The following is a 27,992-nucleotide window of genomic DNA, read 5'->3' on the forward strand; positions in this document are numbered from 1 at the left end:
TACATAGCAAACTGAGGTTCTGCCTGCCTCCCCCAATGATCCTGGCTACGCCCAGGAGCCCCGGGGAGCCTCTCCAAAGCGTGGCTCTTTTGCAAAGCGAGCTGGGGAGCAGCAGCAACACGAAGGGGATCCCTGGAGAGAATCCGTTTCTTTCCCACTCGGTGGAAACGCCTCTTGTGCCTCCTCCTCCTCCTCCAGCTGCTGCTGCTTCATCCCGCGGGGAAAGAAAGGGCGACTAGGCTTGCAATCCTATGCACACTGGGATGGAGCGCACTCTCCGAAGCACAGCGCTCTGGTCCAGTTGCAGCGCAAGCCTAACCATGCCTACTCAGAAGTAAACGCTGCTTGATTCAATGGGGTTTACTCCCTGGTGAGTGCAGCAAACAGCCTTCTTGTCTTTTTATTCCGTTCGTTCCTGATTCCTTGCCGCTCCTTTGATGTCTCCTTCCTTTTTTTGGCCATCTTCGCCTTTTCTTCTCTCTCAAAAAATAATAATAAATAGAGCCCGGCTTCCGTTCTCCTCTCTTGGGCTTGTTTGCAGCGCAGGCGGTTGCGCCCCCCTTCGCGCTCCCTCCCAGCCTTTTGCTGTAGGATAGCGGCTGAGTGTTGGCACCGCAAGGTCCAGCGGGGTCGGACGATGCGACTGGGACGCCCAGAAGTGTCCCGAGATGGGGAGGGAGGACGCGCAGTTCTTGCTTGCACGCGGCTTGAAGCCGCCTGCTCCGTTTCAGACGGCAATCCGCGCGGGGAACTGATGAGAGACAGGGAGAAGGGAATAATAAAATAAACAGCTCGGAAGTAACTCCTGTCGAATTCAAGTAGGGCTTAACTCCCAGGTAAGCAGCCTGAAGGCATCCAGTGTAGGAGCGAGTTTGCGTTGCGAATTGACAGCGCAAATGAGAGAGATCAACAGTCTTCTCGGAGCAGACGCTTGAAGCTCCCACCTAAGGAGTGAAACCGTCCCAAGGTTGGCGGAAGAAGCAGCTAAGTGGCCGAGCTCAGTTTGCCCTGGATGCTGGCATCCGACCCAGACAGCCGAATTCCTGCCCGGGTTCGGCTGGTGGCTGAACTCGGAACTGCAAGCGAAGTGAGCTCTTCCATTCTTCCGTGCGGAAAGCGAGTTCAGAGGTGGTGGTTGGAATTTGGGGAAGGAACGCAAATAACGCACGAAGGAGAGAACTCGCGTAAGTCGCTCAACAAGATTCAAGGATCCCAGTGGCGAGCTATATAAAGAATCTCAGATACAGGATCCACCTTGCACAGATCCACCTTCTAAAGTGAATTGTAAATCCTCGCCGGAGAGAATCTCCTGCGTGCAAACGGAGTGGGTGGGGGTGGGGGAACATCTGGAGAAGTCGGATTGGGCAGCCGCACGGATCCCCGAAAGGAAAAAACGAAGCAGAAGCATCCGCGAGGGAAGGGGGAATGTTGCGCGCATTCTCGGGCCGTTAGTTCTCCCGCCGGTCCGACGATTAATAAGCAGCTCTCTCCTGGCTTTTCCGGATCTATCGGGAAAGCTCCGCGTTACTGTCCAAGTGGGACACCAGCTAAAAGCCTGGCCGGTGCGATGGCGCGGCGGCTGAGTCCCAATCCGAAGGGTGGTGGTGCTAATATAGCCTTGTAACTTTGCAGCCCAGTATCGGAGGAAGCAAACTCTTTCGCAAGGGGAACCTATTTGTATTTCGTAGGACAGATTCTATAAAGCGCGTTTAATGTGCGGTCTTCATAGTTCTTGCAACAACCACGCCGATCTTCAAAAGACCAGATCTTTGCTGCGCCTGTTTTACGGAGAAAAATAAGACGTCGCCAGAACAATCAAGGTTGAAACTTAAGGTTCAAAAAAGAGGGCAGAGACTCCAGGCCTGCAAGTCCTCGGTTCTGAGCAGTATGGCCTGCGGCCCCCACTGAACTCGGAGTTGCGGGGCTTTACTCATTAGTGAAGTGAAATACACTCTGCACATGTTCAGAAACACTTAGATAAGACACACGGTTCGGGATTGGCTTCCTTTCCCTCTCTGAATATTGTGCAGTACCGATGCCTTCCAAGCTAACGTGCGTTACTGTGCTTCAGTTCCTAGGTTTACTCAGAGTAAAACCAGCCCTCCGTTTTGGGAAAGCCAGCAATGAACTGCGCAGCCGATGTTCGCTTTTAGAGCTCCCTCGGCTTGGAAACGTTTTGTAGAGCAAGTCAGTGAGCGGACGCAGCGGGAATTCCCTTTGCTTCTTGGATTCCCTTTTAAACTATTATTACTCCCAACAGTTTAACACAGCATTGAAGTTTGTATTCAGATAAACAGGTTTACAGGGCCACCAGATGCATGTCTGCTCAGAAGTAAGTCCCACTGAGTTCAATGGGGTTTACTCTGAGGTAAGTGAGGATAGGACTGCAGTCTTGCACAAGGGTAAAGTTATACTGCACCTCACCAGGTATAAATAAACAAGTCCCCCCCTCGCCCTTCACCTGCGTGTTGGGGCGTCCTGAGAAAACCTTGGGAAATCCAAGATGAATAATAGACTTTGATGGAAAGTAACGCGATCCTAACCGCTACTAATAAAATTAATCCCATCCTCTTTGTGTTTGTATTATTATTATTATTATTATTATTTATTATACCGCCCTTCATCCGAGGATCACAAGGCGGATTACAATATCAAAGAGAGTTCCGCGTGATCGCTCTTAGGATCCGGGAGGCAGCAGTAATCACCTGCTTTTACAGCCATCTCCAAAATTATTAAAAGGAAGAACAACTAAGAGGTTTGTGACGACTTCAAAGGCTAGCACATTTATTGTGCCACAATGAGCTTGTGTGGAACAGAATCCACGTCATCATCCACTTGCTTCTGATGAAACCGACGTTACTTCACGAAAGTTCATAGCTTATTATGTCATAATAAAACTCTGAAGTCTTCCTCTTAGACTGTTCGTCGGTGTTTCAGCAACCACCACGAGCAGGCACCCATCTGGAAATCCTTTCAAAACCGTGTTCTTTTTCTTAAGGTGTACTCACGGTATAAAAGGAAGATAAAATGTTCACCATGACTCCAGTAACCTGGCGAGAGTGCAGGTTCAGGCAGTGACCCTCAAAGCACTGCGATGGAAGCACGCTTCATTGAAATAAATGGGACTCGCTCCCAGTTAAACGTGCTTGTCTGGTGGATGCAATCAACCCACACTTATCTTCGCGGAATTAGCAATACCAATACAGTATCAGTTCAGTTTCAAAATATAGCAGCGTTTGCCGTGATTGAACTGGAACCAAAATGAGCAAACCTGGTTTGATTTATCGGCAGTTCAGAACTTTGGGTTCAACATTGGCCTTTGCGATAATTATTCCATCTTCTTATACTTGGTTGAAGTCGGTTTTTTAGCCTTTTTTTCCTCCTTTGAAAAACAGTCAGTTGAGGATTTTTTCAGAACTAATCCAAAGCAGGAAAAGGACTTGTTATAACACAGCTGCTTTAATTCCTTTCACTGTTAGTGAGATGGAATTCTGACAGAAGCGACTAATACAGTCTATGGACTGTATGTGAGTTAATTCATGTGCATGAATCTAGATCTAACCTTCCTCTCTAAGATATTTTATTGTGAAACAATAAGGGAACAGGGATGTGTGTGTCTATGTGTTTTCCCTGGAAGCCCGATCTGATTCATAAGAGGGATCCTATTCTCTCAAACTGTATTTTATATCATCATTGGAAACACGCGTTTTCCCCTTTTAGAATCTCTTTTTGGATTGGTTTGATCTGCCCAACTAAAAATTATTCGACTACCTAAAACTGAATTTGTGCTTGTGACTACGTCTATCACAAAAAAAAAGAATTAGTCTGAAAGAGACATTACTTCAAAGTATATATCTCACATTTACATTAGCAGCTGAAGGACTACAATCGCTCACAACCCAATCCAAACTACTTTTACCAGGAAGGAAGGAAGGAAGGAAGGAAGGAAGGAAGGAAGGAAGGAAGGAAGGAAGGAAGTCCCTTTGCTTTCTATTGATCTTTGGCACTATCTCCCAGGAAAGCGCGTGTACAGGACCACAAACTTCATAGGTTGCAAGTTCCATTTAGTTAAGCTGAATGTTAAACTTTAAGTGTTAAATCCGGTGAACATGATCTCCGGATCTCTTTTTGGAGACATACAAAAGTTAATAATACCCTTAAACATTGACTATATAACGTCACAAGAAGTAGCAACAGGGTATATGCAAAAGTAATGATTTAATGACCGTAAGCAAGACAAAGCAATAGAATTTGTGCTTCTTTCGCAGACTGGAGACAATGAAATGTTTAGCTACAATTTCCCCGTACAAACATGAAAACAATAGTCATATAGGATAACCACCCTCACGAATGCGTAACTAGTGAGTGAATAACACACACACACGCACACACACACACACACACACAACGTTTGACCAAAAGCAAAGGACAAACTGAAAAGTATTTGGGGGCTCTTCACAACGCTTAACTTTTAAAACAGTCCTTCTTTTCCCAAAAGCAACGCCTTCAGAGGCCCGCCTTGAAGAAGGGATTCCCCGCAGCTTATTGGAAATATCAGAGTACCTGTTCATTTTTAACCAAATTAGTACTGTACCATATACATACATACAGATATATATATATATTAAAACAAATTTAGACTAAAAGCCTTCATCCAGCAACTTGCTGATTTCTTAAGAAAGAACAACTTAATCAAATAAATTCCCGCATATCTTATGGCTTCTTGTGTGATTTCCTGTGCTTTTTTTATATTTTAAGGGTGGAAACACAAACCCATCACACCAAATAATAAAATTTAATGAAATAGTTAATGCGCCCTCGCGTTCCTGGCGTCGCCTCCTGCTCTCCTGAATCCTTTCCCACTGCACCGTTGGAACAGTAAACCACATTCTGTAAAAAGTAAGAAATGAAACGAAATACTACTTGGAACCAAGACAAAGCCCGCAAACCCTTTCGAGATGGCCAATTGCTTCCGGGTTAACCGCGGTTTCAGCTTGCTCCCTGCGACCCCGCAGCCTTCAGGCGTCGCTAGGGGGGAAAGCTGGTGTCTGCTTCGTCAGCAAGGAGCCAAGAAGAAGCGTCACCAAGGGCCGAGCTAGCCAGGGAAACGGAACCACCGCGTCGAGAGTGCGAGAAACACAATATTCTCTTTATAATATTTATAAATATATCATACAATACTGCTTCCTGTTTTGTCAAATAAGAACGTGGCAATGTTGCGCAAATGCAAAATGCCACCTGATTCTTATCCTCCAAAAAATGCGGTTCCCACCCCCCTCGTTTGTTTTTCCTTCTTTAAACAAGCCAGTAAAATAAACGGCAATACCCGCCTTCAGGCATACAGGTTGTAAAAAGTGAAATAGTATATTTTTTTCTTGTTCTGTGGTTTTTCTTTTCTCACCCCCCCCCCCTCCTTCCCCCAGTTCTTAAATCCTTTCTGTGCTGCAGTAGGCAAGTTATGGGTGAAACACATTTTTTTTTTTTAAAGAGAAAATCGAAAGAAAATAAAACTGGCTAATAAAGCAGGAAATTGTTGTTCACAGTGACATGGCTACATTGATGCATAGTTCTTCTATGCGTTTTTTTCTCCAATCCGGTTTTGTTGAAGAATATTAAGATGTGGGGTGGCGGGGAAATCCACTTGCTTTCTGCAGTTTTACAAAACAGTGAAATAACGATTAACAACGGAGATCTTAAACGTAGAAGTTAGTCTGGGTTAGCAAAAAACTAGATCCCATTACTGATATGCATCCATTTTCCAGAGAATCCCGTCCAAACCACGAAGGATGTGGCAAAAACCAAAAAGCATTCGTTTTCCTCTATAGTTTATCCGGGTTTATAGCGTTGCTAGTCCTTTAGAAACACCTCCTTCTCCTCTTTCTAAATCCACGGTCCAGAGGAGACGCTCAAAGCTCAAATCCCCCTGTTTTCACAACAGCCGAGGTTCGTTTTAATATCCAAAAGTTCCCATATCTAAGGTTCGTGTGGGAGGTTTCGCTGATCGTCCCTCTCACTTCTTAAAGCAATTCGGAGGACAGTCACACGAGGGGATAGCATCTATAAAGCTGAGTGGCACGGAGAGAAGGAGACGGGACAGGACAGAGCAGGTCTAAAAGAGACAACGGTGGAGATTTTGGAGTCCCAGAGGCGCTCGGCGCGTCAGCCCGAAGAGGTGGCAGAAGAGCCGTTGAGGGAGGCTTTCCGGGCTCTGTTGCTGAAGGAGGGGTGGTGGTTGCTGCCGCCGCTGGTTCCGTTCATAGTACTAGAGATGTGCGGGAACTGGGGGTGCGGGGACTGCACCGGGGTGCCGGGGCTGAGCAAGCAGGAGGAGGTGGAGGGCGGGCCGCCTCCCGCGGGGCTGCTCGCCTTCTCGCTCCCAGAGTCACTTTCCAGCTCCCCGCTGTGGTTCAGCCCATCCTGCTGGTGGCAGCCGATCTTCATCCTCTTGCAAGTTGGTCGCACCCGGTACTTCAAAGGGAGGGGGCCGTTCTGCAAGAAAAATAAAATAAAATAAGAGGAGGGCGTCCTCAGAAGAGGCGCTTCTTCCCCATCGGTCCTCCCCCTCGTTCAAGGCAGGGGCTTCCAAGCCTTCCCCCCTGCACTATTTACCCTTCTCCATGTGTAAATATAGGCAATATCCATCAGCGTGTAGTAGTCCTTCAAGGGCTCCTCTTCATACATGACGTCGATCTAGGGGGAGAGATGCAATTGAGCTTCGTTTTACATGGGTAGGGAGGAAGCGGCGGCATCAACGTGCGCGCCAAAGAAATATCCACCTGGCTCCAAATTTAAACGACACTGTAAGAGTTAAGTCCCTTGACCCAAATAAACCAAAGATTTAAATCCAGGTACTTAGACTTACATTTGTTGGGATGGAGGAATTTATCTTTCCTGAGTCCTAGGCTTTAGTGGGATTGCTGATCGGCCCTTAAGGAGCCAATACTTCAAGTCTTTTATGTAAGAGTTTTGGTGGTTGCTGGGGTTTTTTTTTATAACCCAGACGCAAAAGCCATTAGGCAAAGACTTATTGAGCAACCTTAGCATGAAAAAGACTGTCTAAAATGCTGCGCAGGCTCTGATCTTTCAAGGACAAAGCAACCTATGATCTGACAGCACAGAGCAAAACACTGGGGGATACTTATCTGATTCTCCAGTTTCTGAAAATAGAGGACTACATTAACAGCTTGTTTTATGTATATAAACCAAGCAAACCACTAGCTTACATGGTACACTGTGTTGCTTAGTAGGTTTGTGGCAATACATTTTTAAGTAAAAAGCATTCATTTAAATTAAATGCCAGGAGCCCAGATTTTAGTGGAACTTCTACCACTATCACCCCTTTAATAAAAAAAAATTACCTGAAAAGTATTGGGTATGTCCATTTTGCTCCTGAGAAACTTTCTCAAATGCATTACAGTCATAGCTGCAGGGCAGCGCAAATATCTTTTGTCATTCACCTGGTAAGGGTGTTTGATTAGGGGAAAAAAATAATGCATATAGTTAAGAATTCAGTGTAAATGTAGTAGAGATACATAAGCATAGCTGGAAACTATAAGCTAATTGCTAAATCAAAATAACAAAAATGCAGAACAGTTAATTAAGGAGAGTCAAAATGTAGTAACACAAATTTTCCAGGGTTTATTTACAATATATGATAAGTTTCCTTCTAAAAAAAAAAAGTTCGGGTAAAGAAAACTAGAAGGAAACAAAAGTTTTTGGACCATCAATCAGTTCCCTTTTAATTTTAGTTGCCAAGAAGAAACAATAAATGTCTGTACAATAGCTGCCTGCAGTGTTAATTTCTTTAGGGGGATAAAAATAACTATTAATCTAGCTGGGGCAAACAAATAATCTAAACTACTTTCTAAAGAAGGGGTCTGTTAAATTCCAAAGAAAGTAAAAGTTATTTACCTCCTCTTTGGGTTTCTCTTTCTCTTTATTTCCTTTCCGTTCCAGTCTGGGAAGAAGAGTGATACAATTATAACAAAGAAGAGCTATCTAAGAATGTGCAGATAAAAGTAAATTATTGTGTTCACAACTTGCCTATTTTGGTCGAAGAACTCTATGGATAAGCTTATTATCTCATCATCTGTTATAATCCTTTTGTCTTCATCTGCAACTTCGCCCCTGTCTTCATTAGAGCCATTGGCAGCTGCACAGAAATTTCCACAGTGATTTACATCTTTAAATTCGAATGAGAACAAACCTCATCAAGAGGGGAATCTCTCTCACAGCTAAGATTATTTCTGCAAATACTGAGATAACTCTCTGTAGCATGTATTAAAAACCTTTAAATTAATTATGCCGTATTTTGTCACTGAAATGTTAGGGGAAGAATAGATGGGGAAATGTTTTAACGACCTAAGCTTTTGAGTAAGAGGACAGTTTTATGTCTACAAAAGAAAGATATTGAAGCATTTACCATCAGCAGACGGATGAGCAGCGTAAAAGTCTCTTCTTCTTTTCATTTCATCTGAGTGAGAACACACATTTGTCATTTAGTATACTCTAGCTTTCATACAAGATAGTGCTTGCGGTGGTCACTTAATATAAGAAGGGCTTACTTACTTTTGAAAAGGCCTGGCACTAACTTGTAGACAATGTCTTGGAGAGTTTTATCAGATCTGAAATATAAAATCCCAGGGAGCTCAAATTTAGAAGGGTGCCAGTATTAAAATCCAAACTGCACCTCACTTTCCAAAGCAAAGAAAGAGTATTTTCTAACAGATTCAAATGGTCAGCCCAAACTCCCGCAACATTTAAAAATGGTTTAGACAGGAGTCTTTTACACCAGATACTTATCTGCCTAGGTGGGGAACAATTCTGTCTACGGAAACCTACTTGCCACAGTGTTACTGTCTAAAATGCATGCAGCTAATCAAGAGATGCCATCCCTAAACAGCAAAGGGTGATGCAGCTAAGTAAGAAGGACTTCTGAAATGAATAAAACTTTTGCCTTTCTCCACCAGCACAATATATGAGGGGGATGGGTTAGCTGGAACTGACAATAATTTGCAGTTTGGTCAGGCAAGGCAAGAATAAAGTAAGTATCCACAAACATATAAGAAGCTGGGGTTTGGGTTTGGAGGGAATTCAAGGAGCGACAGGACTTAAATGCCACCTCCACCTTCACACATGAACTTCAGTTTGCAGACTGACACCTCCATCCAGATCCAAACATGTGATGAAGAGGTGGCAGTCCAAAGAAGCGCGCAAGCGTCGCTACCCTCTGAACTCATCACCTGAAATGAAACGCAGCAGTTCAGTTGTCTCTCGCCTACCTTATATTTAAAAGGGGTCTGGTTTTGTGAACTTGGACATCGCAAATAGGGCAATACTTGCTGGTCTCCAGGTAGCGCACGATGCACGTCTTACAAACTATAAGAAAATAGAGAGAGAGAGAGAGAGAGAGAGAGAGAGAGAGAGAGAGAGAGAGAGAGAAAAGAAGAGGCAAGATTTTGATCAGCGGTCAAGGCGAGGTTTCCAGCTATTAAAAGAAGTAACGAGACTTTTCTAAACCCGGAGCCACCAAGCAAAGGTAACCATTATTTGGACAGGGGGCCAAATCTCGAAGGAGCTGCAAAGAGCCGGAGGGAGTCCCTTAAAGATATATAGGGCATGTTTACAAGACTATGGAGCTACTGGCAACCGCACGTAAATGGGAGCGGACCTTTATTGCGAGGGATCAGAGGCTGGCGGGGGTCCCGGGCGGTCGCTGGCCCAGAGCCTTTTTCTGCGTCCCTGGAGGGCTAAGGGCACGTGTGAAGCCGGACGGTACTTACAGGAGTGCAGACACTCGATGATGGTGGTCGCATCGATGAAGTACCCTCCGCAGAGCACGCACATGAGGTGGGGGTTTAGCTCGGTGATTTTGATGCGGGTGGTGCGATGCATTTTTGCAGCTCTGAAAGGCAGACAGGAGGGCCGTTTAAGTGCGGGAGGGAAGCGTCTCCGAGGCGCACGAAACCTCCACTCCCCCTTCGGACCCCTCCTGGCTTGCAAGGCAGCCCCGGCCTCCCGCTCGCCCCTCCTCGAGGAGGAGAAGAAACCTCGGAAATGTAACTCGGAAGGCGGCGGCGGCGGGAAGCTGGCGAGGCAGGAACTGTAATGCAAAGCGGGAGGCCCGGGCGCAGGGAAGGGGCTGCGCCGCGCGGGGGCTGCTGCTCTGCCCAGTGCCCACCTGCCCGCCTGGCCTGGCGCGGCGGCGGGTGCGGGGCTTCTCGGGGCCCTTCTCCCGCGGCGAGCCGGGCACCCCGGTGGCGCTTGCCGGAGCTGAGGATCGCGATCGGGGGAGAGGCGAGGAGGACGAGGAGGCGCCGGATCCCGGTGCAGCTGCGGACGCTGCCCTGGGCATTTCCGGCGAGGGGGGAGGAGGGGAGGGGGCGGAGGAGGAGGAGGAAGAAGGGGGGAGAGGGAGGGAGCTGCTCCTTGCACCTTGGCACCCGGGCCGCTGGGCATCGGCGATGCTGGGCAAGGCGGAGCAGGAGGGGATCGGGCCGCGGCGGAACTGGGCTTCTTCTCCCGCGTCGCCTGGCTCCGCTTGCCTCGCTGCCGCCAGCCCAACAGGCTCGGGACGGCGGCGCCTTCGGAACCGCGCTCTGGAGGGGGTTGCTATAGCAACTTACACTTACACTTGGCATCCTGCCACCGCCCGGAGCGCAGCACCAGGAGGAGGGGGAGGGGAGGGGGGAGAGAAAGAGGGAATAGAGGGGGGTGGCGGAGAAAGCAAAGAGGGAGAGCGAAAGTGCGCCCAGGAAGGTGGCCCGGGAGAGTGCGGCGAGCTGCGAGGGTCTAGGTGTGCCGCACCCGGGAGGGGAGGGGGAGGGGTGGGCAGAAGAGGACACGGGTGTGCGCATGGGGGGGCGGGGTGCAGCCTCAGGAAAGGCGCAGGGGGCGTGGCGGGGGCCGGGAAAGGGGTCCTTTCCTCTCCTTCCCCTCCGCCGCCAAGGGGCCGGGCAGGAGGCCAGGAGCGGCGCTGGAGGGGGAGGCCTCGGGGGCGGCCTGAGCCAGCGCCGGGGTGTGCGCCAGGCCGAGCAAAGAGGCTCCTCCCGGCCCTTTCGGCAGCTCCTCGCAGGGGCCTCCATCCACGTCGACTCAGTCCGGGCAAGTAAGCGGCAGCAGCTCAGTCTCCGGTTTCCTGCCCTCTCCAACGAGCCGTGTCTGCGCCGGGACGGGGCTCCAAGTTGGACCGTCGCTGGCGGCAGCCCAGTCGCGGATCTGAATCCGCACCTCGTCCCAGACCAGCACAGCGGCCCGAGTGTCATTTCCAGAGGTTGCTGAACCAGAGCAATTTACGGTGCCACCAGCTCCAGAGACAGCCGGGCAGGAGGGAAAGGCGCCTGCCGCCCCGGAGCCCAGGTTAAGGTCCCTGATCTCAGCAGATGCCCTCGCAACCAAGGCGAAAACCTTCCCTGCAAAGAGCCCGCAATCCCAGCCGAACTTGGCCAAGGAAAGAGCAAAAGCCCTCGCGTTGCTCGGAGGAAGGAGGAGATGGGACTGGCAGCAGCAGAGACAACCTGAGCAAGCAAGCAGCTCCTTCTCTGGGGAGAGGGAAGCAAACGCTGTACCAGGGGAAAATGTTTCTCTTACACACACACACACACACACACACACACACACACACACACACACATTCCCCAAAGGGAAGAAGGCCCGGGGCAGAGGGGCTAGCCTTGGCCTTAAACTCGAGAGTGGCAGCGAGGCTGGGCGCTCCCATGCATTGTGTGCGGATTTTCCAAGATCTCTCCAACAAAGGAGCAGCCTGGAGTTTTTGGATCTCGCCAGTCTCGGCTCTTGGCTTCTTGCCCGCGATTTCCCTCCATGCCCTCAGCCAGGAGGAAGACTCCTTCTTGAGGTGACCTAAACCAGTCTCTCCTGCCCTCCTTTTATTCGTGAAAGAAATCCTAAATATCTCACAACTGGCGCAAGTAGGTGGCTGTTTTAATCGGCCGCCTTACAATTCTTCTCCAGCGCTGAGACCCACCGAAGCAACCTAATCTTTTGGAAGAGACGAACATGTTTTATTTCACAAAGGACTTCCTAACTGAAAGAAAACTCCCAACAGTCGTGAAGCTTTCCTGGTCGAAGCTCTTTCCCTTAACCGCATATTATTTATGACCCAAGTTAGCCTTCTTCCCCAGGGCATGGTCGAAGCTATCTCTGAAATCCGGGGTCTGAAAACCAGCAAACTGAACCGAAGAACAACAGTGAAAGACGCCAGCCAGCACACACGTGTGCACACGCACCCCCTTCTGTTCACACACAGTTTGCACTGCGCGCGTAAACATAAAGAGCATTTCACTCCGAAACGCGCCAACTCCTCCTCCAGGAGGGGAGCTTCAACTTCTCATTCCCCGCCCCCTCCTTATGTTAAGATCGGCGTGCATACAGTCAAGAAACGCTGACCTTTAACACGAGCGAATATATTTTATTCCAGGCGCTCTCTCGCTCACCAGGCAAGTCTTCAACCGTGCAAACAAGGGGAGGGCGAAGCTTGCTATGACAGCCAGCTTGGAGGCCATTCGCGGGTTACTTCAAAATACAGGGGCAAGCCCTAGTTATGAAGGCTCACGGTACCCCGTGAATGAGCACAAAGCATCTGCGCCGGCAGCTGAAAAGGGAGCGGAGTCGACCCAAAGACGAGGTAAGCCTCGATGGAGCAGAGATGCACCCTTTGCACCAACAGCCACACAGGCAGATAGCCCTTCCTTCACCTGCCATGTATTTCAGACCTTAGAATTCTTGCAACAGACCTAAATCCTGATGGCGATCAATCAATCGATTGAAAACCGGGTCTGGAAGGCATGTATGCCCACATGTGTTGCCAATAAGATCCGTGCTCTCTCTTCCCAATATCTGGCTGAAATCCATCTTTAAGTGCGGGAGGGAAGCGGCTTCCAGGGAAGAAATTAATGTGCTCAGTGGCAGAAATCCTCCTCCTTTAGAGCCAAGCTCCTAAAAGTAGCAAATGGGACTCTCCAGCTGGTCTCCTGCTACCACAAAATCTGGTTTCTTCCCAGCCAGCGCGGTGTCCAAACTTATTAAAGGTTAAGAGGCTACACACAGAATCCGCCAACTTCCAGCAAAAGTCTTCCCTTACACATACGGACGCATCCCATTCTCCTCCCGCCCCATATTATATTTTCAGAGTGTGTTCCTCCTCCTTGGAGGGTCATTTCCAAACAAACTCTCCCCCAATACTTAGCGGCGTCTTGTGCTCCTGAGTTCTGGAGGCAAGAAAAATGTTAGAGGTTCAACGAACGCCATGGAGGTGTTCTGACCACACGTCTGTCTCTCCCAGGTTTGGGGGCAAAGGGGGATTTTACCCGTAGGATTTGATGGCCCCGACTTATTTCCTGAACTCTTTTTGCCAGGACTCTCCTGTCAAGCTAGGTTAGGCCAAGCTAGGTTAGGTGGACGTGTGCTCGGTTTCTCGCGCCAGGAGCAAAACCATCACACCTCGCATACTAGCAAGTCGTTGCTACTAAACTTGCCTTGACCCAGCTTGGAAGGACTGCGGGACAAGGGGCTAGAAAACCAGTTAGAGAATAAGAAAGCCGCGCTGGAAGATCCTGCAAAGTCCCAGCACCTCAGCTTCCCCAAATCTCTTCCGTCTGCACAGGGCAAACTCGCATTAACGCAGAAACCCCTGGGCCCCCGAAGTTAATTTCCTAGCTTTGCCCTCCCGTCCCCAAAGCGCAGAAACTTTAACATTTTACGCACACGCGAGAAAAAGCGCCCAGCTGCAAGCTGAGCGAGAACCGCCATCTTACGAGCCATCCAGTCCCACACCGGGGTCCGCCAAACTTAAGTTAATAAAATTCCTGGGAGAGCCCTCCTGAGCGCGACCAGCCCCCCAGCGGGATCGCCCCCTCGGGGGGGACCCATCCCTATAAGATGGGGGCTCTGCGGGGCTCCTGAAACCCCCTGCGAGGCGCTTCTTGGCCAGGCAGCCGCCGTCCCCGGACCCAGGCAGCGCCAGGTTTCATGCACCGCCCGCGTTCAATCGAAATCTGCATTTAAACAAAGGAGCCCCAGAGAGATCGGCGAGCAGGGGCTGAAAATAGAAATATCCTCCTGCGGGGCCATGTGCCCAGGAAGGGGCTAGCGGCGAGCCGAGGGAGGAAAGGAACCGAAATCCGCCGGAGGGGGGGCGTCGCCCCAGCCAGTGCACGGGCCGCCGCCGCCGCGCCTCCCGGGGTCCCTGCGCGGAGGGCGAAGGCGCGCGGGCGCGGAGGCAGCGCGGAGATGGAGCAGCCTGTCAGCGCTTTCCCCACCCCGAGAGCCCGGGGACACCTAGCAAGGCTGGCGCCCCTTCGCAGCCCCCCGAAACCGCCTCCCAGGCCCCGCCGCCCCCCGGCCCCCGGCGGGCAGCCGCGCCCGGGGATACGTACCCGCGAGAAGGAGCCGGCGGGCGACGATCCGAACCGCCCCGAAAGACAATGAAAGTTAAAAGTCGCTCAGCAGAAAATGAATGTGAGCCAAGCGGCCATCTTGAAATGAACTGCAGACGCTGTCAATTGCAATGAGCGCAGGGCTGCCGCCGCCGCCGCCGCCGCGCTCAGCTCAGCTCATGCTCGCTCCCCCGCAGCCGGGCTCCTCTCCGCCGCCGAGCCCCCTCCCTCGCCCTCGGATCCCTGCGCCGCCCCAGGAGTTGGCTCTGCCTCCCCCCCCCCAGCCCTCGCTCTCCCTCGCCTCCTCTCTCTGCCTCTCCCCACCTCCTTCTGAATGCGCAGCTCCAGTGCTGGGATCTCAAAATCTTTCTAATCCGGATGGTTTGCCTCTCCTCCTCCGCCAGCCCATTGTCTCTTGCGCTCTTTCTTTTCCTCCTCGGCTTCCCCCCCTTCACCCACTCGCCTCGCAATCTCTTTCCCCCTCTGCTGTGCTTTTTCTTTCTTTTTTCGGCCCCTCGGAGAGGGAGGCTCTTCCTCCCTCCCTCCTTCCCACTCCTCCTCCTCCTCCTTTTTTTTCCCTTTACGAGGAAAAAAAAATATTGTGATTATTTCACAGTTGTGGAGGGAGCCAGGGGAGAGGAGGGAGAGTGGCGGGCGAGGAGGGGGCTGCTGGCTGCTGCTGCTGGTGGTGGAAAATGCAACGCTGAAAGGCACACAGTGGAAACTGACACCGTCCCCAAAATGGCTCAGAGTTCGCCCGCCCCGCCAGGATCACGTGGGGCTCCTCATTCCTTAAGGGTGGCCTGGGAATTAGTGTCGGTGTAGTCGGAGCCCGTCAGCCTCCCTGTGACCCAATCCCGCGGCTCGGCCGCCTCCCCCTCCCCGCGCGCCACCCTCCCCTCCCCTCCCCCTCCCCGCACTCCGCCTGGTCCTCCGCCTCCCTCCGCTCCACACACACTTCGCCGAGTCCTCCTTTTCTCCACCGCGCTCACGCTGCTGCTGCTGCTGCTGAGCCGCCGCTGCCGCCTGTTCCACCTCCCCCCCCCCTTCTCTCTCTCTCTCACACAAAATGTATTATTCAATTTCTTTCCCCCGAACACACCCACTCCACGCTGGTAGAGTCGCTTTGCCCGTTCCTTCTCGTTTCCCCACATTTTGTCCACCCTGTCTCTTCACACGCGCAATCTCTGTCTCTTTTCTTCTGGCTTAACTGCAAGACACACGAACCTCTTTTTCTCTGCTTCCCCTCCCCCCGCTATCGCCTCTTTCTTTTCTATATTTGCTCCTTCTCTGACCGACATCTATCTACTCCTTAAATATAGATTTGTGTGTTTGTGTGTCTCCCACCCCGCCCCCCGCCCCAGGGCACAATAAACTGAAGCTTGCCACCTTTTGGCTTCGTCCATTCCACTCATCTAAACCTGTCTACTCCGCTCTTTGCGCCTGCTGCCACCTCTCCCTCCTCACACGACGGTGGCCCCAACTCCGGAGCCCACCATTTTAATATCTGGAGGTGGCGCCCAAAGCAAGGTCCCCTTGTCCTCGAAGCGTCTCGTCTGGTGGCTTCCCTCCCGCGCGCACGAGGCGCGGCGATCCTCCGCCGTCGTTGCCCCACAGCTTTCTTTGGGTGCCCGCGCCCAAAATTGCCCCCTGCCGCTCCCAAGCTGCTGTGGGCAAGACCTTTGGCGACGCGACAGGAGACTTGCGCAGCAAAGGCGTTTCAGGTATCGTGGGTGTGGGAAGTGCAACGTGCGGCCAAGGCGAACTAACCCGCAGCTGCGTCTCTGCGCTTCCACCTCCGCCCCTCGTTTCCTTATATTTTCCCGCCTTGGCATCCGATCCACGCGTCGTCTGTAGACGAGCTGCTTCTCCTCGGTGCGTCCCAACACTCTTCCCGCCCTGCACATCCCCACGCGACCCCCGTTTCCTCCGCCTGGTATTTCCCATCCAGCGCCCCCAGTCTTTGCCTCCTTTTGCCTTCCACTTTTACCATTCTCGTCTCACGATTTATATACACCGCAGAAATGTTTGAAAACTGACCCCCTCCCCCCTTCTCACGCCTGTCTCTCTCTCTCCCTTTCCTTCTAAGGACCCGATCCCGATCTCCTTCCTTTATTTCGGTTCCCTCTCACGCGGCTTTGACTTCGCCATCCCCGCGCCTCTTCTGCCCACCCAAAGTGCCCTCGCTGACTATCGCAGACTCCTCAACCCTCGTCCTGGGCTTTTCTCCCTCCACAACCCCAATTGAGATTCCTCAGATACACGAGGTTTCCCTCCCGCCCCTTCACCTCTTATTTTCTTTAACGTGTGTAAGCACAAGAGCGCTTCCGACCCCCCAATCCCGCGAAACCACCCATTTCCCCTTGACTGGCGAACTGTCTTCCTGGCCTTGAACACGCCGTCTCGTTTCCCGCCTTTCTTCGTCGTATCAATTCCCTTCTCCACACCAGCTCTGCCACCTCACGTTTCGTCACGGGCGATAAATATGATCGCATTGAGGCAACAAATGTCTTCCGCGAAACCCCCCCACCCCTTCCCTACCACAATTTGCCTCCCTTCCCCCACCGTGTCGCTGCCTCGCAGGCATTCCTCGCCGCGCTTTCCCCGCTTCCCTCGCTGTCTCGCGCGCAGCTCGCACGATTTCCTTCCACAGATCGCAGCGGCAGAATCCCACCTAATGGCGCGGCCCGGGGGCAGGCAGCCCGGCGCTGCGGGTGGGTGCGTGGGTGCGTGGGGGGAGGAGAAGAGGCTCCCCAGGGAACCAACTCGAAAATAGGCACCCCTCGCCTCAGCCACGGCTTCTGGCGAAGGAACATTTGCGCTATTCGCAACACTGAACGTCGCTTGAGAACAAAACGCAGCGCAAGGCGCTCCCTGCCCCGAAGGTAGTCGGTCGGTCGGTCGCGGCGTGTGTGGATCCTTCCATTCCACAGGCGATCCTTTAAGGCTGGACGCCGTTGGACGCCGTCCCTTTCTCGGCAAATGTTCAGAAGAAACGCAGCCATCGAAAAGGAGCAGGGAAGAGAACGCCCGCCCCCCACTTCGCCCCCCCCACTTCCCAAAGAGAGAAGGACGGGGGTCGTGCGGAGACTGGCACACCCGGGAGACGTCGGAGGGGACACTCCTAACCCGGGTTCGTGGCTTGCGCTGCTTGCCACGCCGGGGATGAAAGAGCCACGCTCTGGTCTCCCTCGGCCATTGATTGGGAACACAAACGTCCAACACACACACACACACACACACACACACACACGGGTAGACAAACCTGGGGCAGCGCCCTCCTCGCCACAATTTGACCCGTTCGTGTGTGTTATTTCTGATGCCACGTTGCCACCCTTGTCTCCCTCTCTACAGGACGCAGGGAAATGGAAGGTTAGAGAGCATATCGAATTCTCCTCCACGCCGTGATTATAATGGGAAGCGAATAGTAACCCGCGTAGAGGCATTCATTTATTCATTTTTAAAATAAATAAATTATAATCAAAAATAGCTCTCAGATTCCACCAGGGATGGAGAGACTGACCCTGGCGTAACCGCAGCACCGAGGAACTTGACCCACCCGCGGATTCTCTTCCCAGTGTCAAACCCAGAGCTTGGAAGTTTAGGATCGGGGTGTAAAACAGGCTGGGAAAAGGGGGGCGCCGGCTTCACTCAGTCGCGGATCGGGTGCCTCCCACTGCAAACTCGCTTCCTCCCCACCCCGCGCTAATAATAATAATAATAGTAATAATAATAATATCTCAACGATAAATGGTGTGAACCAAAAGGGATGGGAGGATGCTTGTTTGGTTTACCAATCTCTCTTCTCTCCAAGCCGGCTGAAGGCAGATAAAAGGACCCGCTTCCGCGTGCGACCCTCCCCCGAATAAGAAATATGGAAGAGTCTAAGCCAGGAGGTGATGGCAGCGTCTTCGGCACTTCGCCTCTCTGCCTTTCATCCTTTCCATTGCCACCATGAACGCGGACATGGTTCAACTTCTGGGGAGGGATCTCTTCAGGTGGACTCACCACGTCTAGCTCCAGAAGATTTCGGGGGTGGGGGAGAGAATTCACCATGGGATACTTAACCCATTAGGGAGCACAAGTGTCACTTTTACAGCAGCAAAATTTGGACTAAATTGGTGGGTTTCTCTCCCTCCCTGCCACTTCCCAAGGTACCTTTCATGACGTGCGAAATGGGTGTTTTGCATTTTGAGCAGGGTGGGCGCTTCATTATCCTAAACTGAACACTCCAGGTTCTTATGGGCTTGGTACAGAAAACGCTGGTCTATTTCTTTGTCACTCCCCAACAAAGAGTAGCAAACGGGTGTTTTCCCTCTCAGGTGGGCAGTTTCCTCTTGCCCTTTCCACGATGGTATAAAGAGCCCAAGGAAGATGAAAGGAAAAACGGGAATTCGGATCATGGATCTCGTTGTAAACCAGAGCTGTCTCGCTACCCATTTCCCAGCCGGGGGTGTATAATTACCAACTGGGAAAGCAGCTTCTGCCCACGTTGTAAGATGGGGGCGAGGGTGGAGTTGTTTTTTGTTTGTTTTAAGTTGTGGAGACAATGCTGGTCACATTCCATCTATAGCCATTCAACTGCATTGAAGTGAAAAGAAACCCACTGGTGCAATTAAGGGCACTCCAGCTATTGTCTATCTACATAAACTACTGAATATTTAAGCAAGTAAATCCGGGTCAAAACAGATGAAGGCATGACAGTTTCGTTTCGCGTGTGAATCGCCAATTTATTTATTTATTTTTTTCAAAAAGCTGCAACGTGACTTCACCAAAATGAGACTCAAGACGACTGACTACTTAATTACAACACAATGAAGGCCTCCTTAGGTTCAGAGCCTCACAGCCCTTCAAAGTGATCTTTGCTGGTGAGAAGGTTACTCTTGGAATGTTGACTCCATAGTGGGGACCCTCAGGAGAACCCAACCATCCCTCCAGTCCCCCAATCAACACACATTATTATTGATAGATGTGGCACACAAAATAGATCAACTCTCTATTGCTTTTGCTCTCTGTTTTTATTAGAGGTTAGAAATGGGAAATAAAGCCTTGTTTTTAAAGACAGGACAAGACTGAGCAGGGAGCAGATATTTAACAAGGCGACAGGGAAAAAAGAAGAAAACAATTATCTGGTTACCTAACAAATAAACATTTTCCCATTCGACATGATACTAAAAATGCTACAGTCTTGACTGTACAAACATACAAAACATGAAACATTGGCTAGAAAGTAGGCATTCCATTTCAGTACAGCCAATGCTTTATCAAAATCCCATCAAATGAAGTAAGAACAAGGAGTAATCATATTAATGTTCAAAGATGAAACTGTTAGGAAACAATTTCTTTTTCTTCTTGGATCCAATAGTCTGCCAAGGTCTGCAGTTACAGCTGAGTTGTTCTCTCTAGGCTTTTAGCTGCATCTTTTAGTTTCCCAACTAAATCCTAAAACATGAAGGAAGAACTTTAGAAAAGTAGTAATTTGTTGTACATAGTGGGGTTACTTGAACATGTTAGTTCTGTGAATGTTGTCTTCAAAGATGATCAAGTTTACATCTGGAAAACTTGGTGTCTAACACTTTGAGAAGAATGCTTACAAGTCAGCTATTTTATATCTTTAAGAAACATTCAGCCTTTCTGTCATATTTTAGTTAAGGGTAGATACTGAACATTCTTAACAGAAATGTTGTGCTAATAACAAAAATTTTTAAATGAAAGTGCTTGGATTAATATAGAGCAGAATATAAATGACCGTAATAAATTAAATAAAAAGTATCAAAAGACAGAGACAACTTCGCTATCTTTCTTGCTGTTTAATATAACAATTAAATTAATTCATCAACTTTTCAAGTTGCATTCCTAAATAAATTTACTTATTTGCAATGGATTAAAATTTCAATTTAATATGGAATGTAAAACTATTTTTTATTTTAATATAATTCCCAGGATTAACCTGTAACCCTTTTCTTTTGCTCAACTTCTCAATCTTTACCTAATTTTACACTTTTTAATGCTTGGGTTAGGTTTTGTTTAGTATTTGCTGTAGTCAATGTGAACTTCTTTGTATAAAGAGCTCAGTTTACCATCCTTGAACAATTTACACAAACCCAATTTAGCCAAAGTCAATGCAAGTTGCACTCTTTATATTAATGCAAATTATATAGTTGCAGAAAGTGAATTTCCTCTCAGGTATTACATTTGAAACAGTTCCCTCCAACCCCCTTAAAATGTGATTCCAAGATCATAGCTACTATGTGGGTTAATCTGAAATCTCAATTTGGTGAGGTACATAATCAAACCATTATAAAGTAACAAGTTTAATAAACACACTTTTTGCAAGCTTTACTTTGGGTGGATTTGTGATAGAAAATTTCATTCTGACACCTGAAATGGTCACACTCGCACAAACATATGAAGAAATACCTGTAATTGCTCCATAGAACAACTAAAATTAATGTCCGGTTGAGATCTTGAGTCACTGTTCTAAAGGAACAAAAATCCCAAATGTTAGAAGTTTAACATCTGGCAAAACCTGAAGTAATATTTAATTCAGTGATGGTGAGGAAAAGCATAAGAATGGGTGCAGTACCTCAACATTTAAGGTCATCAGATAAGCAGGGCGATAATTTTTATGAAGTTGATTAGTCTAAAGTAATAAGGGAAGAGGAAAAAAATGTATCAGAATTTAGCAGATAAAGAAACCAGAATAAAGCAGTACCCTTATTAAATTACCTTGATCTGATATTCCAAACGCCAACAAACATCAGTTATATGCAGCGGACATCTGCCTATACTGAAGAACACAATCATCATTTTCTTATTAGGTTATATTATGCTAAATGAAAAAGCTGTTGCACACATTTCAGACATAAAAAGGTGACTGTTCCATAGATCAATAGTGTATTTCAAAAGTGGGTTAAGGGTGCAAATTATCTCAACTTGATAACTTGTGCCTATGTTTTCGACACTGTATCCATTTCAGCAGCCTCTAATATTAACTTTAAAGGTGCATTTGAAATTAATAGCAAAACTCTAGCCATATAGTTCTGATGTATTCAATGGGGCTTACTCCCTAGTAAGTTTGTTTCAGTTTGTAACCTTAAAGTAATAAAACAACTTCCTTTGACATACCTTCCCAATAGGATTTCCAAGGTATCTTTATTTTTCTGCAAAGAAGAGAAAAAAGTTTGCCATCTTCTACAGAACAAATAAAATATGAATATGGGAATAAAAAAATAATAAAATAGGCTTGAAAACCTGGTATTCGGTGCAAAATTGTTCAATTCTTTCTTTGTCAAACTTACAGTCTTCTAAATAAGTACTAAAAGGGAAACCAAAAGGATGTGTTAGCCTAAATGCCAGTACAACTCAAGCAGGAAGATTTACAGCAATGGCTGGTGTTAAAAAACAAACTAAAACACCTCGAACCCTGTGAAGAGCTTTAAAATTGGAGTACCTTATGGCAGATTTGTCAGCTTTTTGCTTTCCAGCTTCTACTATACAAGTTGCAGCTGCTGCATGACAATATTTTAATACTGCTGGATCAATATGTTCCAAGTCTGGATGATCTAAAAATAAATGAAATTTCAAAGATGGTATAACTTCAGGGGAATGTTCCTTCAAACAGAGAGAGACTAAAAACTTTCCATGCAGCCACACTTAGCATAGCCCAGTTTTAACAGTTGGGAAAGTATAATACATTTCATATTGGCAATACTTAAAGCACAGCTATAAAGATATTGACTCATTCATAAGGTTTCCCTCATTCATAGGGACCCACTACAAATGAAGAGGCAATCTCAGCTCTCCTTTAAAATGCCTTTTCCCAAGACCCAAACCTGGCCTAAGTTGTTTCCAGCATAAGTTTCTCTGGAATTATCCCATCAGGCTCAGAATTTGGCACGTTATCCAGAAGAAACAAACGGATTTAGTGCATTTTCTAAACACAGTGTCCTGGTTTTCCTCCTTCCCCGCGTTTTTTGTTTTTGTTTCAATATGCAATCCATTACTGGAATTTCTTGGCAAGCATAGAGTTATAAAACAAATGTAAATGGCAGGATTTATTTCTACAAATAAAAAATCGCCATGCTTTTGGATGTTGCATTCATACAATGAGGGGGAGCACCTGCCCCCCTATAAATTGCCCGTGGAAGAGATGGAGAAAACATTTCATAGGGTTGAGTTCTAAATCAAGGTCAGTTTAAAACAAAACAAAACATACACACAACCAAACCAGATGCCTTTCTAACTATCCTCCTCCGAATACCGCGCGTCCCTTCAGAAGTACCGTAACTACAAACCCTTCTGGCCACAACATTTCTAACTTTTCCTTCTCCTTCTCTTCCTCCTCCTCCTCGCCGAGCCCCGTCTGAGTAAACAGAGCTGCTATTCGGCAATTGCAGTTCAAGCTAGTTCCTACCGGAGGCCGCGCGTTTTGAAGGCGAGCGACTACATGGCAGCGAGCAGAGCGGCTCAAACAAACGTCTTCCTTCATCGGCTAAGCGAAAGCTGCCGGTCCAACATCAACAACCAGATCCCCCTTGGCCAGCAGGCAACGGCCGGTCACCGATCCAGGGTTTCCCGCACAGAAACAGGCCGAGAAAATAATAATAATAATCCTCATAATGATCATCATAATAATAGAATGCAGTTTCAGAGCTGCATTAAGGAACAATGACGTGAAAAGAAAGCACTATTCATGCACAGCCCAGAGAGCCTTGATCGTGAGGTTGCAACACGGAGCCTTCCTAAAATAAATCAACCCGTTTAAAAGCCTGACCTTTGCAAATAACAACAATAATAATAATAATAATGACGCCGCTAATCCCAGGGACTGCAGTAAATAACTCGCCGGGGGAGGGAGGGGGGGAAAGGGAAGTGAAAATAAACCGACATCAACGCGACGGAGGAGGGGAACCGAGATCCAGCACAAAGCTGCCTCGGCAAAGAGGCTTTTAGGCCAGGAGCGAGCGAGAGGAGCGTTGCTGATTTTCTGGAAGGAAATGACAGCCGCCGGGAAATGGAGGAGAGCAGCAACAATAACAGACAGAAACAAAGAGCGAGACTGGCTGCAGGACGTGGGCGGCTGCCTTTCTTGGCGAGGCAGAAAGCACTTCCTGAGTTTCAGGGGAAGCGGCCGAGGCTGGTGCTGGAGCTGCGGGCAGCAAGCAGCCCTGACAATGCGCCGAGGCTGCGGGGAGAGAAGCAGAGGCAAGCGGGGCAAGAGCCACCTCCCCCGGCCGGCCTGCTTGTCTCTCCCTCTCCGGTTCCCCAGGCGGCGGCAGCAGCAGCAACAGCAGGAGCCGCCCTGCAGCTTCCCTCCGCGGCGCCTGAGCTCCAGCTCCTCCCGGAGCAGCACTTACCTAGCGCGGCCTGGCCGGCCTGGCCGCCCAGCAAGGCACCGAAGGCGGCCTGCAGCAGAGCCTCGTAGGCTCTGGGGGAGAAGCAGCCGCGCTCGGCCAGGAGCTGCAGCCCGCCCTGCACAGACTCCGACAGCTCCATTGTGAGCCGCGCGGTGACCTTCGACACGCCGCCCACGTGATCCCCGCGCTCAGCTGATCCCGCGGCGAGAGGGGAGCTGGAGCTGCTGCAGCGGTGGCGGCTGTGGATTTCAGCCCCGAGCCTGCGAGGAAGGAGGCGCTGCTGCCGCCGCCGCCTTCACCGTTGTTGCTCTGGTGGCTGCTGCGAGTTCAACGTCCACTTCCTCCCTCCCTCCCTCTTTCTTTCTTTCTTTCTTTCTTTCTTTCTTTCTTTCTTTCTTTCTTTCTTATCTCTCTCTCTCTCTCTTTCTTTCTCTCTCTCTCTCTCTCCCTCTCCAGGCATTCCTTGAGTATAAACTCCCTTTCTTGTACTTGACCCACAACCCCCTTCCTTTCATTTTATTTTGTGCTCGCTTTGCATTTCATACACAGTAAAGGAAAGGGCCAGCCGCCTCCTCCTCCTTTCATTTCTGGCTGGGGGTGTTGGAGTACCTCGGTTATATTTTGCTAACGCACATCGAACCGTTTTCAGGTTTTATTTCATGGCTAAGGAAACTGGCGCCACATGGTATTTATTTGTAAAGGTGGCTTTGGACGTAAACCTCTCTCTCTTTCTCTCTTTCTTTCTCTCTCTCCTTTCTGTATGCTTTGTAGACATGGGATGCAGGGCAAGACATGGGATGCTGTTTTCCTTAAGCTATAGGCAAATGGGTTTTGGATATTCAGAACCACAAAAACTTCTTAAGGAATTGCATAGAAGCTGCAAAGTCAATAATGACAACTTTATCGTTTATTATATACTGTAGTCTTCATTTCCCCCTGCATTCTAGCTTTAAAACAACACAGGGTTGTTGCTTTTTAAAAATAGTATTCTTTATTCATCTGTAGATGTGCTGATACATTTATATAATTTACAAAAGCATTTTAGTGGTAACTGTTAAAAATGTTGCTCTTAATATTTTTATGATATAAAATGCCATTTTTTGCGTTTTATAAGACACTGACTGCAGTTTCATTAGTTTCTGCAGAGTAGATTCTTAAAATTAAAGGTCAGGGCATTTTTATAGATGGCCTACTGCTAAAGTAGGAAGGGGAAAGGGGAAGTTTCATAAGATTTTATTATTTATTTATTATATAATTTATGAGTCACCTAACCAAGATATTCTCTAGGCAACAGCAGAATAAACAAAGAGAATTTGGTAAAAAAAAAAAAAAGCCTCAGCACTAGCTCAACAATAAGTTCCAGCCATAAAGTCTAACTCAGCATAAGAAAGTGACAAATTCTGGAAACATTTAAGTTGACAGTCCCTTCTCCCCCATTTTATTGTTCTTGACGCTATGGGGAAATTGCTAAAAAAACATAATATTAATATTATTAAAAATAGATGGGTTAAAGAAGAAGTCATGACCTAACTTCACAATGAAAACATTTGCTCTCTTTTTTCTTGTTGGAGTTTGACTCATTGGGTGATGGATTGTATTAACAGCCTGAACACCAGCCAAATTGATTCTGCAAAGTTACAATTGGATTTTGTGAGCGATTTATGATTTCTACATTTATTACAAGTCACTTGGCTACTTCTGGACATGTCACTTTCCTTGTTACAGATAACTGAACTCATTCACTAGCAGCCTACTGAGGAATATTGGGATAAAAGCCTTTTGGAAGAACTATTTTTAAAATCAAACTGGAGTTGCATAGCACATATTTATCATCTATGCATAGGTGAATATGACTTTTTTGTTTTTCTTTATTCACGTCAGTAACATGTAAAAACAAATGGCACCAGCATATTAATATTACTCGTGCACAAAAGACTGCAGCTCTGTGCCTTTGGGAGTAAGTTCCATTGAATATACTGGAACTTCTAAGTAAATATACATAGGGTTGTGGTTTTGGATGGAAATGACATTTCCTCTGACTTCGTGAGAAGCCTCCAATTTGTTTGAAGTGACAATGAATTTTACCTTTACATACTAAGACGCACCCCACAAGATGTAAATCCCCCTTTTTTAAAAAAAAAAGTGTTACATGCACTGAAATTGTTGTGTTTAGAATGCCATACACACTGATGGTGCTGTAACAACATATATATCATTTTTATAATTTCGGGGGGTGTGTGTGTGTAAGCTATTCATGCTATGAATAGTTTTGCATAAAAATTTAATGGCAGTAATACTTGAAACATAAATAAGATTGGCACCAATTTTATTTTCAGTTTGGTGCCATGTTAAAACCCGGTTATTTGCCCATGCTTTTAGTAATTGTTAATTTCACTGCTTAATTTGTAATGAACGCTGCTTGTATTTTAAGATTATTTATTGTTTTTCTACAACTGATCAGTAGTTAGATTTGTTGTTTTAATGACTGGTGTACATCACCTGAGTGCTTGGATAGAGGGTGAGTTCTTAATTATTCAATTATTGTTAATTATTCAAAACTGGCTTTCATTAGGCACTCTCTTCTCAGTTATGTTTTGTTTTTTTAAAAAATGATGAAGGAAATGGAAAGGTACATCAAAAATCATTAGGCAACTGATTAATGGCCTGAAAAAGGACCTGAAAGTTAACTGGAGAAAACTTCTAACTATTCACAATTGTGTTTCAGAATGCAAAGAACCATAGGCCTTTTTTGTTCCTAAACAGAGGAAGAAGCAAAAGCAGGATTCCAGTGTCTACAGCTGCAGAATTGCAAAGATTGATCGACTCTCTTTTAATCAATTATTCACAATGAAAAAATTAATCATATCTAACCTGTATGTATTACCAAAATGTCATCATAGTTGCTTTTTCAGATGGTGAAATAAGCATAACTTAAAATTGAATACACAAAGCTAGTGCTACTACTCTTTGCTGCAAGGGCAGAGCATCTTTTTCATTTCCTATTGTTTCCCACAACTACCAAAATAGCCTGTAACACCCCTCCATACAAATGTGTGCTCTTAACTCTCAGCAACACTGATTTATCTGTCCTCTTAATAGCAAATCATGCACATTCATAAAGTGAAATGAGGGGGAGAGAGGCCTCATATTTATTCATATGGGCTGGGATCCAAAGAACTCCTTGGTCTTCACACCAAGGTCTTCTGTAATTTCTAAAAGTTTATTCTTTGGGCAGATGCTTGCCACAAGCACCCTAATTTCCATGTCACATCAGGAGATGGTGTTGGAGGGAAAAAAACAGTAACTCCAACACCCTCTTGGGCTTGTGGAGCTTTGGTTCCTGAGCTTTTGGATCCTGGCTGTTGTTTCTTCACATCATGCATCAGAATGTCTGCACCGGAACCGGAACCTTCTGCTGTAGAAGTCTGCCGCAAATGGTACTTCTTCCAAAGTAGCCTCCCAGTCTATCATTTTCTCTCTCTTGTGATCTCTTTTAAAAAGGCACACCCAAATAGGACAAGGTACAGCAGCACTAGCCTTGCAAAGGTATTCAGAAAGGCTCACCTTTATTACTGTAGTTACAGATAGGTAGCCGTGTTGGTCTGCCATAGTCAAAACAAAAAAAATTCCTTCCAGTAGCACCTTAAAGACCAACTAAGTTAGTTCTTGCATGCACACGAAAGCTCATACCAAGAACTAACTTAGTTAGTCTTTAAGGTGCTACTGGAAGGAATTTTTTTTTCTTTATTACTGTAGTAAACTACACCCCCTGTAGTAAGCTACACCCCTGCTTTATTGGAACTTTAATTTGTTGGAAGAGGGAAAATGACAATATATGGATTGCTAGAGAGACTACATACACAAAGGTAGAAATTAGGACTATTTTACCTGTTACATATTTTATCTCATATATATTTTATCTCATATTTCTGTAACCCTTGGCACATCTTCCCCAGTAATAATCAAACCTGCCTCATACATATTCACTTCCTTTTTAATCTAAAAAGTGATGATTTTAAATCAACAACTGGTAAATAAATAGTAGCTGCCATTTGCTTGTCAAGTGATATTCTGCTACTATTTTTTCACTTGCTACCTTTTGTTGACAGGTTAGGCTCTTCTGTCAACAGATTCTAGCTGGGAAACTGTTAATATTTCCACCAAAACCTTAAAGCTGTAATTAACTAGGCAGCAGTGCTTTCCTGATTAAGAGAAAGAAGTGCCAGTAGTCATATATTGA

At 47.4% G+C, this 27,992-nt stretch overlaps 1 protein-coding gene across 1 annotated transcript; it reads right to left on the reverse strand.

Annotated features, from left to right (window-relative positions):
* Positions 1-4,199: 4,199 nt before the first annotated feature.
* Positions 4,200-24,015, reverse strand: LOC310828599 (uncharacterized protein). The gene is made up of 20 exons (XM_083706215.1): positions 23,753-24,015; positions 21,847-21,958; positions 21,648-21,711; positions 21,522-21,556; positions 21,123-21,183; positions 20,980-21,036; positions 20,814-20,873; positions 19,780-19,835; positions 17,659-17,741; positions 11,142-11,540; positions 10,181-10,598; positions 9,783-9,904; positions 9,282-9,378; positions 8,569-8,624; positions 8,423-8,473; positions 8,044-8,152; positions 7,912-7,957; positions 7,359-7,457; positions 6,610-6,690; positions 4,200-6,489 (listed from the first exon to the last, which is right to left on the reverse strand). Exons 1-20 carry the CDS (start codon positions 23,889-23,891, stop codon positions 6,160-6,162), a joined length of 2,475 nt encoding a protein of 824 aa, XP_083562341.1. The 5' UTR covers positions 23,892-24,015; the 3' UTR covers positions 4,200-6,159.
* Positions 24,016-27,992: the final 3,977 nt, after the last annotated feature.

This window comes from Podarcis gaigeae, assembly GCF_964106915.1.
Source record: "Podarcis gaigeae genome assembly, chromosome: 12".
Classification (NCBI taxonomy): domain Eukaryota; kingdom Metazoa; phylum Chordata; class Lepidosauria; order Squamata; family Lacertidae; genus Podarcis; species Podarcis gaigeae.

Bases quoted from the DNA above. Each gene is read 5' to 3' on its own strand.
- LOC310828599 (XM_083706215.1), bottom strand. From the start codon at position 23,891: ATGGAGCTGTCGGAGTCTGTGCAGGGCGGGCTGCAGCTCCTGGCCGAG. The intron at 21,557-21,647 runs GTTTTCAAGCCT...TCTTCTTTGCAG, and splicing joins AATTTTGCACCGAATACCAG to AAAAATAAAGATACCTTGGA. The intron at 8,625-9,281 runs GTAGGCGAGAGA...TTTATATTTCAG, and splicing joins AGACCCCTTTTAAATATAAG to ATCTGATAAAACTCTCCAAG.